The sequence below is a fragment of the Salvelinus sp. IW2-2015 genome, linkage group LG30, assembly GCF_002910315.2.
Source record: "Salvelinus sp. IW2-2015 linkage group LG30, ASM291031v2, whole genome shotgun sequence".
NCBI classification, from domain to species: domain Eukaryota; kingdom Metazoa; phylum Chordata; class Actinopteri; order Salmoniformes; family Salmonidae; genus Salvelinus; species Salvelinus sp. IW2-2015.
The window spans coordinates 21,323,116-21,341,049 of NC_036869.1; the positions used below are offsets into that span (position 1 = coordinate 21,323,116).

Genomic DNA, 17,934 nt, shown 5'->3' on the forward strand with positions numbered 1-17,934 from the left:
CAGAGAGGATCTGCTAGGTACATGGCTCACCATCTGTTTTTCGGTATACATAAACATTAAGAAAAGCAGACCTTGCATTTTAACAGACGCTCTTATCACATCGACTTACGAAGCAATTGATGAAGTGCTTTGCTCAGGGCACATGCAGATTTTTCTCTAGTTGGCGTTGGGGATTCAACGCAGCAACCTTCCGGTTACTGGCCAACGGTCTTAACCGCTAGGTCTACCTGCCGCCGCTATAGCGTGCATATTAAGGTGATGTAGGAACTGAGTTGCAATTGCTGGTTGCGAATTATAAAACAAGTTGAAAAGAGTGCCTCTTTTCAGACTTGAATAGTTATGACAGAGCACGACTGAATGAACCTGCCAATAATGTGCAAACGAATGACGAGCACTGTTTTTGCGATTTGCCTCGTCTTTCAATACAGAGAGAGTCACTTGTATAGACACATGTTGATATCAGCTATAAGCTAAGACTGTGAAATTGGGTCCGTATTAATTCAAAAAAGCTAAGCGCGTTTAGGCTATGGTGGATGGCACATCGACGACGCAAGGTATACATTTTTGTGCTTATTTTTTCTGAATATGGTGCTATTGGATAAGACTGTCATCTGGGTGTGGGTGAGACTGTTTTATCATTGCATTGGAAAGATAGGGCAGTCGTGCTGTCAGCTATAGGTTGCACAGTCAGGAAGGAGCTCCGTGGAGCTATTCTCTCATCTGTAACATATAGCGCACCGAGTTACTGCGTATAGGAGGACTAAGTCATCCTAGGAGAACTAAGTGGGAAGCAATCTTACAGAGTAAAAAAAAGTCCATGTACAAGGACAACGATGAATAATGATGTACAATTGGCAATAGAATTCTAAAAATAACATTTTTTTATATACAAATGATTAGTGAATCTATATGATAGATGTTAACATACATCAGGGTAACCTAAGACCACAGCCTTTTGAAGTGTTTCTAAATCCTATGGAAAATGTTTGACTGTTTGATTTATGGGTATTTGACCGTCCATGTGGGGTTTTTTAGTGCAACAGTATCATTATAGTGTACAGTATCAGTTGTCAACCACCACTTGTTCTTCCAGTGCAGTTACTCTGTTCATCCTCCTCCACTCCTATAAATGTCCTCCCCCCATTTCTATCCCCTAACCCTTCCGCTGTCTCTGCTAATCTTCCCGTACTCTCGCTTCTCCTGCCTCGACTCTCACTCCTCCTCATCTCTCAGCTCAGCCAGTGTCTGGGGTCGATGAAGGAGAAGATGTGAGTATCTCGCAGGATGGCTTAGTCAGTAGGCTTCCGCTCCGTGACCGCTGCGGGGTGTCCACCCTGACCATGGAGAGGCTGGCGCTGCCGGGGCTGCTGCCCACACCGTGCTGCAGTTGTGGCACAGTATTCAGGGTGTGGAGGGGCACCACCCGGTCGTCATGGTCGGCAGTCAGTAGGAGATGCGGGTAGGCAGGCCAGCGTGAGAGTCTAGGGGGGGAGTTTGTGAAGTGGGAGTACCTGAGGGTGAGAACGGGGAGAGGAGGGAGGGAGAATGTATTTAATTTGTACAAATCAAAGTCTGTGCAAAGGTAGAACGCGCCGTCCCATGCAGTTGTGTTTAGTTCAGTAAGTGAATGTATGTTTTAGTGTGTGTGTGTGTGTGATTGAGTATGCCACGACTTACTCTCAATGAGCATTTGAACTGCTCAGGGTGGTCTGCGCAGCCGTAAGTTCAGTGGTCAGGGGCGTGCCGGATGTGAATTGTGGAACTTTGAAGCATGTCATCAGCCAATAGCCACAGCCAGCCGAACAGGGTCCGGACGTTGGTTCACACATCGCTGGGTGTGGTGAGAGAAAGTTAAATCTCAGACACAACCGGTGTCCGCAAGACCTTGGATATCGTCAAGCGCACTCGCTGGTTAATACTCCAAACAAGGAAGTGCGCAGTGTTGTTTGGCAATGCATATCCATGTGTATTGCTTATGGTCTAGATTCCAAGCTGGCTCGCTAATGTTGTTATTTTGTAAGAAGCACTTTGTTGAGTATAGCCAGATAACTACCTAGCAAGATACAAGACACATTTAAATTCACTCTCCATTAATCCCATACTGCAGCCCATAGCAAAAAATGTTTAGCAATATTTGCTAGCTAGCAAACATTACTAGACAGCTAGCTAGGACCTGCATTGTATAATCGGCAGCTAACCAGGAAGCTGTTTCATGAAACCTAACGAACCCATTGTGATAAATTATAAGTTAATAATAGCTACAGTGGTTTAGCTACTTGAGGAAAGTATTAGTGTTGTGTGCATGCGTTGTGCACTTGCTAGCTACCATACCAAAGCTTCCGTTGCATATGGAAACGTGTGGCTGGCTCATCCGTGGAGACAATGCCCTCTTTTTCCCCCTTTTTTTGTTTGGCTTCCCACGTGGGAGTATTCGTGCCCTCCTTGTTATGGGCTCAAAGTCAAGTTGTTGTCCACGAACAATTGCCGTTTTGAGTGCGTGAAAGTGCTAACTGGCAATAACTGTTATTTTGGATGCAGTATTTGCCAACATACTGCATATCGTTTTTTAATAAGAGGTGGGGGGTTGGCACACAGGGGCAGGTTTCTGCCTTTGTTCTAGCAGCAAAGAACGGGCTCCCTTGTGATAGTATAATCGGCAGTGAGATCTCGGGTGTGTTGTGAGAGAGAGAGAGAGAACTGTCTTACACTTGTTTACACTTCTTAAGAACATACCCACTCCACTCTTTGAACCATCCACACACTACAAACAACATCCATTTTTCCTAAATGGCATTAAAATAGGGAAAACACTTTTAGTTGGGTTTGTACAATGCATATGGTTGGCAGTCTTTCTAAATCATGTTAGCTTACTACTGGTTTAATGTGCTGTGTAATCACTGAATTAATTGAAGCTTAAGTAGCTAACTCCTATTGGAATGTATTTTAAATTAACCAACATACTGAAGGTATTAAAAAATGAATGAGATATATAACGTAATGACTGAATCGAACTAGAGACAATTTAGAAAGATGGTCTTAAAACACGCACACACACAAACACCACACCTTTCCCATCCCTCTTCCATACCACGAAGCAGTCCCCCATTGGAGGCTCTTGATGGTATGCGGTGGCTGTGTGTACGTTCTCTTGATCAGATCTTGCTGCACACTGGAAGTCGTCAGCAATTCATCTTGTTCTCCGGGCACACAATCCTAGACAGCGACAGGAATTCAAGCTCAACAGGATCAGCATAGTTATAGATTTTATTACTGTTATATTTATAATATTTCATTTAGCAGACATTTTTTAACCAAACATGCAAACCATCCATACATTTTACGTGCGGTGGATCCCGGGAACGAACCCACTAATTCCTGGCGTTTGCAGACCGCTAAAGCAGCACCATGCTCTCCAATGGGTACAGAGATAGAACTGGGCCTAGATTCTCAATAGTTCATAACTACCAGTCGTTCTCCTGCTCATTCTTATTTGCTCCCAATCAAAAGCTAATTTTATGTGTCTTTTGCGGTGAAGACACAGTACCTTTTGTGCCAGGGTCTGTTCCGTACTCCCGCGCTCCTCTGAATGTTGGCTACATGCCAGGATTCCCCCAGGTTGTCTGAACAAACAGCAGGTAACGGAAATGGACCGACACAGAGACACAGAGAGAGACACAGAGAAGAGAGACAGAGAGAGAGAGACAGAGAGAGGACAGGTGTCCACTCAATCGCCCACCGACAAGAATTAACAGGTATTTGGATGAATATACTTATGAATTCCTGAGGGGAAAGAATACATAACGTTCCACTGGAGACTCTGTATTGTGATACTAACTTGTTAGTATGGTTGGATGGAAAAGGGTTCTTTCCCAAAAAAAACCTTCCATATCCGTACACGGAAGACAGGATGTGATCCGCCTTTCTTTAGGACCACGGGCGTGCACAGAAACATGGGGATTTTAGTTCCATCCTTACTGGGGTAAACACCTGAAACACACAACATGTCCTCATACTGGAAGAATGTCCAGATACTATAAGTTGTTACTGGTGCTAGTTCAATTGCTGTTGTCATACCCTGGTTGTCTATAGTCACTGTTGAATACCCTTCACCTCCACCTGTCGGAACACCGTGGGTTCTGAGACGCCTGGGCTCAGGTTCAACAGTGGGTTAGATCACACCTGGAAGGGGACCACACATCCGGGGGTTGAGTCATGAGGGAGTCAAAGGTTAGGAGGGATGGAAAAGAGAACAAGTTGGCAGAGAGGGATACCCAAAACATAGTATTCAAAGTTAGTCTTCTTTGTGTTGAACGTTAGCCATCACTCCATAGTGAGGATGTACCCTAATGAATCATAATTAAGTGAACAAAACACTTCAGGGTTATGCCAATGAACATCCAGCCTAGCCTCGTTCCATAGGTTAGTCCCAATAAATGAATATTCCTTTTCATATTCTCAACGCAAATAAGTTGAGTATCCCCTGCGAGAACTGTACAGTACTGGCGTGGTGAAGGAGGGTGATACTGTAGAAAGAAGTCAGTGTGTTTCTTCTTACCGCTGAGGCCCACCCAACAGTGCCACGTCCAGAGGCAGATCTCTGCAGACCTACAGTGGACAGCTCAATCACTGCAGGATGTCTTCACTCATGGACATAGTTGACCAGCAGGTGTGCTGGGTTCACAAGGCACAGAGCCTTATAAACACAGAGAAAATGCTCACAAGTGTAGGTAATTGGTTTTCTTTATGAGCTATAGCAGGTCATTTATTTATTGTTTTAAAACTTGAAGCATTATAACAAATTGGCATATTGCCACAAACACTGACATATACACTGCGTGTACAAATTAGGACAACCTTCCAATATTGAGTTGCACCCCTTTGTCCTCAAAACAGCTGATTTGTCGGGGCCATGGACTCTAGGTGTCGAAAGTGTTCCAGCAGGGCACGCTGGCTCCAATGTTGTGTCCAATGACGCAGATGATGGATGAATGTACTCGTGGTTTTCTCCCTACCCTAGTCCTCCATCAAGCAATGAAACAACTGAACCGGGATTCATACAGACCAAGCAATGTTTTTCCAATTTTTTCCAGTGTCCCAGTGTTTTTGTTCCTTAGCCACACGCCGCAGTTTCTTGTTTTTTGCTGAAAGAAGTGGAAACTCTGTAAGGTTCATCGCTGCCATAGCCATTCATGTAAATGTACGACGAGTTGTGCGCATTCTTTTACGGGGACACAATGCTGTACTGGACTGTCTATTGACTAACTGTAGCGACAGTTTTACGTCTGCTCAATTAGTTTTATCATGTATGCCTCCATTTTTTTTCAAACGTTTAAAGTACACTGCTGTTTTCTATTGGTCGCACAGATGGTAACATCTGCTTCTGTTACAGCATGGAACCAAACTCTGTTTACTCCTTTACCTCAAATGGACCTTTGTCTAGATACAGTTAACGTACTGGACATTCCTAGTAGAGTAACGCGATTTTATCGCCATTTTTCATAAAAGTCGTTAATCGGCCTTCTTGGACGCACGATTACATTGCAATCCATAAGGAACTGCGTGGCGGCTGACACTTTACGCGGAGTGCAGCGTCCAAAAGGACTTGGCTGATGCAAGGAGCAAGGTAAGTTGCTAGGCTAGCATTAATTGATCTTAAAAAAACATCAATCTTCACATAATCCCTAGTTAACTACAGCATGGTTGATGATATAATAGGTTAACTAGCTTGTCTGCGTTGCCATATATTAATGCTGGCCCTGTTTTCAACTTAGCAAAGGGTGATTGATTTAACAAAAGCGCAATTCGTGAGAAAAAAGCATATTTCGTTTGCACAATAATGTACTAAACCATAACATCAATGCTTTCTAAAATCAATACAAGAAGTATATTTCTTTTAAACCTACATATTTAGGTTAAAATAAATGCTATGTTAGCAGCCTAATTATTAACGGGACATTGTGTCACTTCCTCTTGCCAAGCAGATTCAGGGTATATCCAACGTCCTGGGCGGTATATACCCTGTTTCTTTCGCAAAACCAAGACCGTAATAAATTTGGCCATAATTTTACTAATTATGACATAACATTGAAGGTTGTGCAATGTAACAGCAATATTTAGTCTTAGGGTTCCACCCGTTTGAACAAAATACAGAATGGTTCCGTATTTCACTGAAGAATAAACGTTTTGTTTTCGAAATGATAGTTTCGGATTTGACCATATTAATGACCAAAGGCTCATATTTCTGTGTGTTTATTATAATTAGTCTATGTTTGATATAGCAGTCTGTCTGAGCGGTGGTAGATAGCAGCAGGAATTCAACAGCACTTTACTGCGTTTGCGAGCAGCTCTTAGCAATGCTGGAAGCACAGCGCTGTTTATGAATTCAAGCCTATCAACCCCGAGATTAGGCTGGCAATACTAAAGTGCCTATAAGAACATCCAATAGTCAAGGATATGAAATACAAATGGTATAGAGAATAGTCGACGCGTCATAATTCCTATATATAACTACAACCTAAAATTTCTTACCTGGGAAAATTGAAGAACTGTGAATACTGAACAACCAGCTTTCATATGTTCTCATGTTCTGAGCAAGGAACTTAAACGTTAGCTATTTTACATGGCACATATTGCACTTTTTGGTCCTTCATAACCGTTCGTGTTGAAAAATCAATATCGGTCGACCTCTACATTCTAGTATAGGAGTTCAGCCAAGAAGTCGCAATGTAGTTTTAGGGGGTTATGGAAGAGTTAGAATAGTTGAATCAGACTACAAAATTTGATCAAACTATCTTTACAGCCAAGCTTCGAGTTTTTGATTTATCAACAGTTAATGGCTAAACTCTCTTAGCAAAGCTAAAAGATAAACAAGTCCTACACTCTACTGCAGCTTGAACTAGCTCGAGTATGAAGATTTTCTATGAAATTAACAATGTTTTATGACTAGTGAGTTTTACATGTATAGCAAATTGATATAGGAATAATCAAACTAGGAGACAACTCAAGCTGCAGTAATTGTAAACTAAAATACAAGTTAGTTCTCACATGACATGTGATCTAATACTTCTAACTAATTGAATAAGTGTGACTACCCTGAAACAAATGAGGGACACATAAATTCGCACTCCTTGGCTAACGAACATCCCAGTAACGTCAGTAATCTGGATGTTATGTAGCCACAGCCTGCATCCTAGGATTCACATGTATGGTACATCTCTTCCCAAATAACAGGCGACTGGCATCCAGCATTTGGCCATCATTTGGTGAGAGAAGTGTTACCACTCCAATATACACAAAGGCACATGCAAGTTCTCCGGGACCAATTATTTTTGCCTAGTGGGTGAATAAGCACTTGGTTGCCTTTAGAAGCGCATTCACCTTCCCTCGCTCCTACAACGAGGATACCAACAGACGGAATGAATCTCAACTGATGGGAAGTTCGGGGAGATTATCTGGCTCTCATTAGTCTTCTGGTCCACTAAGGCTAGAACACTTGACACTTCCTGGTAAGTAGTCATGATATTAATGCAGGAGAGTTGTGGATCAGTAATGTAAGGAACTTTGGTGTGACATTGACGCGTGCATACGCATTTGAATGTGTGCTCATACGTCAGGAATGTTAGCTGGACTTAGTGATAGAGAGTACCATGTAGAGGCAGAGTAGAGATTTGTTTTCCTTGTAATAGGCCACAGTGGTAGAATATTGGACGTCTGAAATCACTGAGCAGCGGTTTGAGGCATTGAGAGGTGATTGCGAGTGGACAATCAATTCACGACGCTCCAGCTGAGTGAGGGCCCTCCAGCACTTGCCAATTACGAAGCTCCTCGGCTCACTAAGAGCTCAGGGCTCAGATAGTAAGCGTGTCAGTTTGCTTACAGTTCGATAACGCTCAAATGCGTACCATCCTACCCCTGAGTCCGAGGACATAAGCGCAGAAGACTGTCTATCACCTGGTATAATACATAGAACTTAACTCGGTTAGCTCAGATATCGGACATTATATGAACATCCTATAGGCCCCTGTTCTACGAGTGTGATGATTTGAATTGTGTCCCGAGATCCGTGGGATGACAAGCTAGTGTCATTAGTTTCAGAAACATATGGTACTGCTATTCTCAGAGGAACGTTAACACGGAAAACCATTCTCGTCCGTTTTCTGTGTCATCATCCTGAACCACGGGCGTGGTGCAAATCTAAAGCCTGTAACATACACAGTTAAAGACTCTGGCCACATGTGCTAGTCTACACTCATTGCACAATCTTGATAGCCTTAGTTTAAGTGGTATGTTAACACACTCAAGATGAGTCAGGGGACCTAGCATCATGTGTCAATTTTATTGTTGTTTTTCATAGAAGTTGCTCTTCTCGCATAGTTTGTGAAGAAACAGAGTATAATACAGAAAAGGGGCAGATTTCCCTGCATCTTATAGTAGTCCCTAAGCTTTTCATACTGTGCACTCGTTCATATTGTGCATAGCGAAGTCTAGTAAGCTGACTAGTGTCTTCACTGATCGTTAGTTTCACTACGAGCGTTCGATGTCTAATCATGCTAACTTGTTTATTTTATTGGTATCAATCTGAACAATAATGATGATGTTAGTAATCCATATATACAAAATGAGAGAATCTGTGAAGGTTATTTGATCTCTTTTACTGAAGTTAGTACTTGAAAGTGAAAGAAGAGGTGCGCTTTAAGAAAGGACATGTTTACTTGTATTGTGAGATTTGTTGTTGTGAGTTGCTTTGTAACCTGCAGTTAAGGTTATTACTCGTGTGTATGAGTTTCTGTACAATTTCTAAGTTGTAGTGCACAGACGATGGACTAAGTAGAGCATGAGTGTTGTGTTAGAGACCATCCACGTAATTGGACCGTCTATCTTGATATATAATCATGATGCCATACCACTATTCAGAGAAACCGAGTACTATGGACAAAATCATGACGTGGACATGCAACGGAGTAAGTATCATCAATTGCTTAAAGCATCGTCTCACGCTAACAAGAAAGTGAGTGTATTACTTATTCGGCTTTCGCTTCTGAAAGGAGGAAATACGATTCCAAAAATCAATTGTTCAGTCGTGTCAAACCTGAGGTCTCTTACAGCCATAACGCAATAGTTTCGGCGAATTTTGGTGAATAATGTCTATTATAGTCATCTCACTGTATTCTGAGATGGGGTAAGGGTGGTACTAGCAGGTGTGATACCTTGATAAGACATAGCCAAAGTGGAATAGATCCTTCGATGCTCAGTCGCTACTCGATCGAGCAAAGGTACTCTATTATCGGACCACGAGCTTAAGCAGATCTTAACGCAACGCTTGTTAGTATCATGTCATGGAATTTTGGCGAGACGAGAGCCACGCGATGACTATCAAGCACGCCTAGGACACCAACAGGCTGAGGTCGCTAATGCCGAAGTTACTAGGAAGGTCGCCCTCGTAGTTATGGTAGTCCACAGGTTCGGAACGCACAACGATGTTACTAAAAAAACAATTGGTGTTAAGCAGAGATAAAACATTAATTACTAAACCCTAGCCGTAAGGAGCGGAACTCCCAAACAATTACCGGCTGGGGCAGAACATCGGCTATGAGGTCTGTGATGTTGACTTTAGTACCTCACGTTACCTAGGATCAAAGGTTCCACCCTCTTATGATAGGTATAAGGGGAGGTAGTTTGAAGAATTGATTAACAAAGCGCTGACATTTTGTGGACCATAGGTCTGTGTGTACCACCTAGAAACGCAATGACAGAAGACAATTCTGGTTGTGAGTGACAAAGTATTGTTACAAAAGCCATCCGAGCGATGGTAGTAGCTTGAACACTCTTATTAAAGTTGAATCTTGCTAAACAAGATGTATTCCGACTAAAGCACATTGACTATAGCATAGATGGGTGAGGGCGAGGCGAGTATACATGAACGTAATTGGCAGATGAGGACACACTTAGTTGCCTCCGAGGACGTGACAAGTGCTTCACACAACGCATGGCCTTCCCCAGACGAAAAGTTTTAAGGTTTGCATCACCCTTGATCATAAAAGTAATTTCCCACATACTCGTCGTTAGCGTTGTCTTTTAACATAGATTCGTAATTTTGAGAAACGTTGTGGATCTAATCCTACGTATGACCTTACAGGAGTTCTAATTCTTATCTTAAAGCATTTATTCTACCCACACACCCCCATGCAAACTCGCGACGGCAGCTGTTCGAGTCTAGGAGTGACAAACGTAGAAAAAACACATCGTTGTTATACTACATTGGGACATTATTATATGTATATAACGGTGAAATAAACAGATGCTTTGTGTTCATGATGCATAGTCTATTGTCTAAATGATTCTCGATTCAATCATTCTGTCATGAGCGCGGCGTTGGCAGCGTATTAAGGAGTAGTTTGTGAGTCTATAATACTCGATCAGCCGTAAGAAGACTGTCACCTACCATACATGCCCCGACTTGTTGTGACATTATGATGTGTGTCAGCCAGCTAAAACATTGCTTTGAGGAAGTCTCTCTCAAGGTGCTGGTCAGAAATATGCGTTGCTGATTATTGCTGAAACAACACACCCCATATTCAGGGTATTTAGCCGATCACCGACGAATTAATGAGGCTAGAGCAGTTGTATATGTGCGGAAGAGATTATTAGCGCGAACGCTGTAAAGACCAAATACTATTTATTTAGGACTACGAAGTGTTTGTTGCTCACACACTTTACATGGATTCATTTTGTAATCTAGTAAAAAAGTCTCCATGTTTTCAGGGTTTCGGTATTAGTGGAATCGGCCTTTATTTGAAGATCTGTGATAGGATTGTCCATAATAATGCAAGTTTTATGCAGAGATATTTGATATATTAATTATTCTTGTATTTCTTCTTATATTTACAGCACATTTCCCAGTCAGGGATCAGAAAGTTAACATAGACTCGCTGCACATCTATAGATATGTCTCATTGAGAAGGTAGCATTGACACCATTTAACATTTTAGGTTCTACACTCTGTGACAGCAAAATCGGTTTGTTAGATCCTTCACTCGATGAGCTTCCCCTAATCATAGTATTGGGCGTGAATTTTGGCGGTGGCTCCAGTTCCTCTCTGTTAACCAAGCCTAGTGATAACCTGCAGTGCTAGGTCAACCTATGTCCATGAGTGAAGGACATCCTGCAGTTGTAGAGCTGTTCCCACTCTTGTAGGCGGTCTGGCTCTTGCTTTCGAACAGATCGTGTCTTTCCTCGAGATTGCTTGGCCACGAAATCTTTTCATAGTTAGGTCAGGCTTTGTCTCGAGATCGTCGCTAACTCAGATACCACTTGCTATCCTGTGAGCTGTCTCTCTTACAGACGTATTTCTATTGCCCTCCACTCTACGAACAACTTTGGAAGTATGCTTGGGGTCATTGTCCATTTGGAAGACCATTTGCGACTAAGCTTTAACTTCCTGACTGATTTCTTGAGATGTTGCTTCAATTATATCCAACAATTCTTCGTTCCTCATGATGCCATCTATTTTGTGAAGTGCCACAGTCTCCTGCAGCAAAGCACCCACCAACATGATGCTGCCCACTGTGCTTCACGGTTGGGATGTGTTCTTCGGCTTGCAAGCCTCACCCTTTTTCCTCCAAACATACGATGGTCATTATGGCCAAAGTTCTGTTTTTTTTCATCAAGACCAGAGGACATTTCTCCAAAAAAACAACAATTTTGTCCCCATGTGCAGTTGCAAACCGTAGTCTGGCTTTTTTATGGCTGTTTTGGAGCAGTGGCTTCTTCCTTGCTGAGCGGCCTTTCAGGTTATGTCGATATAGGACTCGTTTTACTGTGGATATAGATACTTTTGTACCTGTTTCCTCCAGCATCTTCACAAGGTCCTTTTTGCTGTTCTTCTGGGATCTGATTTGCCACTTTTCGCAACCAAACGTCCTTAGATTTACGGTGAGAGCGGAGAACAGCGTCTCTCGGTTCTTCCTGAGAGGTATGACGGCTGAATTTTCACAGTCAACTTAGTGTATGTAAACTTMTGACCCACTGGAATTGTGATACAGTGAATTTTAAGTGAAATAATCTGTCTGTAAACAATTGTTGGRAAAATGATTTGTGTCATGCACAAAGTAGATGTCCTAACCGACTTGCCAAAATTATAGTTTGTTAACAAGAAATTTGTAGAGTGGTTGAAAAACGAGTTTTAATGACTCCAACCTAAGTGTATGTAAACTTCCGACTTCAGCTATATAAGCCAAAACTGTAACTCGGCCACTCAGGAACATTCAATGTCTTCTTGGTAAGCAACTCCTGTGTAGATTTGCCCTTGTGTTTTAGGTTATTGTCCTGCTGGAAGGTGAATTCATCTCCCAGTGTCTGGTGAAAAGCAGACTGAAACAAGTTTACTTCTAGGATTTTGTCTGTGCTCCATTAAGTTTMTTTTTTATCTTGAAAAACTCCCCAGTCCATAACAATTACAAGTATACCCATAACATAAAGCAGCCACCACTATGCTTGAAAATATGAAGAGTGTTACTGTAATGTGTTATATTGGATTTGCCCCAAACATTACACTTTGTATTCAGGACAAAAAGTGAATTGCTTTGCGACATTTTTTGCAGTATTACTTTAKTGTCTTGTTGCAAACAGGATGCATGTTTTGGAATATTTTATTCTRTACAGGCTTCCTTCTTTTCCCTCAGTCAATAAGGTTAGTATTGTGGAGTARCTACAATGTCGTTGATCCACCCTCAGTTTTCTCCTATCACAGCCATTAAACTCTGTAACTGTCACCATTGGCCTCATGGTGAAATCCCTGAACGGTTTCCTTCCTCTCCAGCAACTGAGTTTGGAAGGACGCCTGTATCTTTGTAGTGACTGGGTGTATTGATACACCATCAAGTGTAATTAATAACTTCACCATGCTCAAAAGGATATTCAATGTCTGCTTTTAAATTTTTTACCCATCTACCAATAGGTGCCATTATTTGGGAGGCATTGGAAAACCTTTGTGGTTGAATCTGTGTTTGAATACTTATTGACCCAAGACATTTCAGCTTTTCATGTTTAATTAATTCTAAAAATATAATTCCACTTTGACATTATGGGATATTGTGTGTTAGCCAGTGACAAAAAAAATCTACATTTCATCCATTTTAAATTCAGGCTGTAACACAACAAAATGTGGGGCAAAATCAAGGGGTGTGAATACTTTCTGAAGGCACTGAACAATGGTGAACCATTGGTTGATGCAATGCAACACCTGCACATCTAGTTAGCCAGGAAGTTGACCGAGGGCCAACCTAGTACCTTGCTACGTCACAAACCTCTTGCAGGTGTTTTGTTCTAAAACATGATACATGAGACAAAGTTCCCTTACTTGCAAAAGTTTTACTTTTTATTTTAAATTCATGATATGACGAAGGTCGGTTAACCAAGACGAGAAGTTACCACTCACTGTGGTTGATAGACTGAAGCATGAATATGTCAATTAAAAAAGTTAAACCTAACCACACGGTATATATTTAATCCAGTGGTCTCCATCCCTGATTCTGGATATTCACGTCGAAACTCGGGTTTTCGTTTCAGCCCAGCACTAAAAACATCTGATTCCGCTAATCACCATCATCAGGATTAGGTATTAGGTCATATCAGTTGTTTTAGTAGTGGRCCGGAACAAAATCCTGCACACCCTGTAGCTCTTCAGAACGGAGGGAGGGTTTGAGACCACTGCTCAAGTTGTCTTACCCAGGACGTCCTTGTCATGCTGGGGTAGGAGGGTCCTCCAGTGGTCCTTGTCTGGTTTCTCCAGGTCAATGTTGATCAGGCAGTAACGAGGGGCGTCCAGGTTGGTGCGGAAGGTGAACACACTGCCCTCGTTGGTGATGTAGGAGTACTGCGCCTCAAAGTTAGCCACCAGCTTCACCCAGGGCAGCAGGCCTATAGGTACAGACGGAGTCAAACACTGAACAAAAATATAAACGCAACAGGTTAATTGTTGGTCCCATGTTTCATGAGCTGAAATAAAAGAGCCCAGAAATGCTCCATACGCACAAAAAGCTTATTTCTCTCAAATTTTGGGCACAAATTAGTTTACATCCCTGTTAATGAGCATTTTATTGGTGGTGGAGTAGTGCTGAGGAGTATTTCTGTCTGCAATAAAGCCCTTTTGTGGAGAGAAAAACTCATTCTGATTGGCTGGGCCTGGCTCCCCTGTGGGTGGGCCTGACTCCCAAGTGGGTGGGCCTATGCCCTCCCAAGCCCACCCATGTGAAATCCATAGATTAGGGCCTAATGAATTTATTTCAATTGACTGATTTCCTGTAACTCAGCAAAATCTTTGAAATTGTTGCATGTTGCGTTTATATTTTTGTTCAGTATATATTGGCACACTTGCAATATACAATGGAGTGCAATGGAGCAGAATGTGGTTAGAGATAAATTACCAGTAAACTAGAATCACTTGCCTCCAACCACATTCATTTACATTTTGAATAATTTCATCCAGGCCATTTGAAAAACCAAAATGTCAGTTTTTCTTGGTCCTGTGCAGTTGTAAACCAAATACCAAAAGTTGTTTTAATTCCAACATATTTTAGAAGAAAAAGTGAATCATGCAAGGGAGCGAAAATATTTGACCGCATCTGTACAGGACAATAAGAACAGGGTCTGATTAAGACGGTAGGGACAGACCTGTGATGCCATTGGGCAGCTTCTGCAGGTCACAGTACCACAGCTGGTTGACTGGCTCACAGCCCTCTGTGATGTCCAGCACTGCATACCTGCCGTCATCTGACACCTAGAGAGAGAGAGCGAGAGAGAGAGAGAGAGAGCAATGCGAGTCTTTACTTACAAACTGAGATCAAATGATAGAAAGAGAAGACAGATCCGAGAGAAAGAGAGGCAAATAAGGTGGAGGAGAGAGACAAAAGTGAGGGAGATGAGACATAAAGAGAGAGTSATAGCAGTAGAGTTACATGGAGAATGTGGTGTACAACAGGTAGGAAATGGAATGAAAAAAGCATTTGCTCTTCTAAGCCCACCGTTACTCCACTGTGCCATTTTGGATTGTCAGGGAACTCAGCCACCAGGATGTCCTCTGATTGGTTGGTGCCAATCACATGGTAGTAGAGTTTCTGGTTGAGGTTGGATGTGGTCTCTGTGCCTGTGTGGAGAAATGCAGAAAGCTGATTGGGTAACATCACCTTTAGCGGAGTTGCATCAACTGGATGCATGCGGTTTTCAGGGATAATTCAACCTAGCTTCCTTTTCCGCTGAAAACTGGATGTGGGAACTAGGGCTGTGGTGGTCATGTAATTTTGTCAGCCGCTGATTGACCGTTAATTAGCATAAACACAGGGCCTCCCAGGTGGCGCAGTGGTCTAAGGCTAATCTCTAATCTCTGCCACCAGAGATTCTGGGTTCGAGCCCAGGCTCTGTCGTAGCCGGCCGCGACCGGGAGGCCCATGGGGCGGCGCACAATTGGCCCAGTGTCGTCCGGGTTAGGGAGGGTTTGGCCGGCAGGGATATCCTTGTCTCATCGTGCACTAGTGACTCCTGTGTCGGGCCGGGCGCAGTGCACGCTGATCAGGTCGCCAGGTGTACAGTGTTTCCTCCGACACATTGGTGCSGGTGACTTCCGGGTTGGATGTGCATTGTGTCAAGAAGCAGTGTGGCTAGGTTGGGTTGTGTTTCGGAGGACGCATGGCTCTCGACCTTCGCCTCTCCCGAGTCMGTACGGGAGTTGCAGCGATGAGACAAGACTGTAACTACTACCAATTGGATACCAWKAAATTGGGGWGATAAAAGGGGTAAAAAAATAAATAATAATAATTAGCATAAACACGTTTAGCATCTCCTTGCTTCCTAACATAGCCTACAAGCCACTGATTCAGATTTTTGGAACATCTACATTTWAAAAAAGTATAATAAATCAATTTAATACAGCCTACACCAGTGGTTCCCAAAATTGTTATAGTCCCGTACCCCTTCAAACATTCAACTTCCAGTRGCATACCACCTCTAGCACCAGGGTCAGCGCACTCTCAAATGTTGTTTTTTGCCATCATTGTAACTAAGCCTGCCACACACACTATACGATACATTTAATAAACATAAGAATGACAGTGAGTTTTTGTCACAACCCGGCTCGTGGGAAATGACAAAGAGCTCTTACAGGACCAGGGCACAAATAATAATAAAATAATGAGCAATAATTTTGCTCTTTATTTAACCATCTTATATATAAAAACTAACCTGTGGTTAGTTATTAGTGTGAATAACTAACCACAGGTTAATGAGACGGGTGTGTTTGAAAGGATGCACATAACTCTGCAATGTTGGGTTGTATTGGAGAATGTCTCAGTCTTAAATCATTTTCCRCACACAGTCTGTGCCTGTATTTAGTTTTCATGCCTGTGAGGGCCGAGAATCCACTCTCACATAGGTACGTGGTTGCAAAGGGCATCAGTGTCTTAACAGCGCGATTTGCCAAGGCAGGATACTCTGAGCGCAGCCCAATCCAGAAATCTAGCAGTGGCTTCTGATTAAATAACATTTTCACAGAACCGCTTGTTGCAATTTGGATGAGGCTCTCTTGCTCAGATATCAGTAAGTGGACTGGAGGCAGGGCATGAAAGGGATAACGAATCCAGTTGTTTGTGTCACCCGTTTCGGGAAAGTACCTGCGTAATTGTGCTCCCAACTCACTGAGGTGCTTCGCTATATCACATTTGACATTGTCCGTAAGCTTGAGTTTATTTGCACAAAAAAAATCATACAATGATGGAAAGACCTGTGTGTTGTCCTTGTTAATACAGACAGAAGAGCTCCAACTTCATAATCATTGCCTCAATTCTGTCCCGCAYATTGAATATAGTTGCGGAGAGTCCCTGTAATCCTAGATTCAGATCATTCAGGCGAGAAAAAACATCACCCAGATAGGCCAGTCGTGTGAGAAACTCGTCATCATGCAAGAGGTCAGACAAGTGAAAATTATGGTAAAAAAAACTTTAAGCTCATCTCWCAATTAAAAAAAAAAAACGTGTCAATACTTTGCCCCTTGATAACCAGCGCACTTCTGAATGTTGTAAAAGCGTTAMATGGTCGCTGCCCATATTGTTGCATAGTGCAGAAAATACACAATAGTTCAGGGGCCTTGCTTTAACAAAGTTAACCATTTTCACTGTAGTGTCCAAAACGTCTTTCAAGCTGTCAGSCATTCCTTTGGCAGCAAGAGCCTCTCAGTGGATGCTGCAGTGTACCCAAGTGGCGTTGGGCGCAACTGCTTGCACGTGCGTTACCACTCCACTATGTCTCCCTGTCATGGCTTTTGCGCCATCAGTATAGATACCAACACATCTTGACCACCAAAGTTCATTCGATGTCACAAAGCTGTCCAATATCCTCTCCTGTTGTCCTGGTTTCCAGTGGTTTGCAGAAGAGGACGTCTTCCTTAATTGACCCCCCATAAACATAACGGACATGTACCAGGAGCTGTGCCAGGCTCGCCCTGTCTGTTGATTCATCCAGCTGTAACGCATAGAATTCACTGGCTTGTATGCCATGTCACTGATGTGTCGTGAAACAGTGTTGTTTGATGAAGTCATTGTCTGTATAGTTTTTTGTGGCCTTTTCCCCCAGCATTGTCCCAGCCATATCCACGGCAGCAGGACGAATTAAGTCCTCCACAATAGTATGGGGCTTGTCTGTCCTAGCCACTCGGTAGCTCACCATATAAGACACTTCTAGATCCTTCTTATTAACGGTCTTTTTCTTACTACTCGAAAGTCATCTTAATTCTCGCTCAAAAAACTCCTGTGGCTTATTTTTCAAATGGTCATGTTTTGTTTCTAAATGTCTGCACAAGAGTGAAGGTTTCATTGAGTTGTGAGATAGTACTTCTGCACATTGAGACTGGTTGAGCAGGAGATAGAGAAGTTGTGAATGAGAGAAGAC

The 17,934-nt window shown here is 42.6% G+C and overlaps 1 protein-coding gene across 1 annotated transcript in view; it reads right to left on the reverse strand.

Annotated features, from left to right (window-relative positions):
• LOC111955038 (prolyl endopeptidase) overlaps positions 1 to 17,934 on the reverse strand; it is a 39,902-nt gene that overhangs the window by 14,000 nt on the left and 7,968 nt on the right. Inside the window, exons 6-8 of the mRNA XM_023975073.3 lie at positions 15,021 to 15,142; positions 14,671 to 14,776; positions 13,726 to 13,917 (exon numbers count right to left, since the gene is read on the reverse strand). Of these exons, the coding sequence (XP_023830841.1) occupies positions 13,726 to 13,917; positions 14,671 to 14,776; positions 15,021 to 15,142 (420 nt within the window). The remainder of the gene's footprint in view (positions 1 to 13,725; positions 13,918 to 14,670; positions 14,777 to 15,020; positions 15,143 to 17,934) is intronic.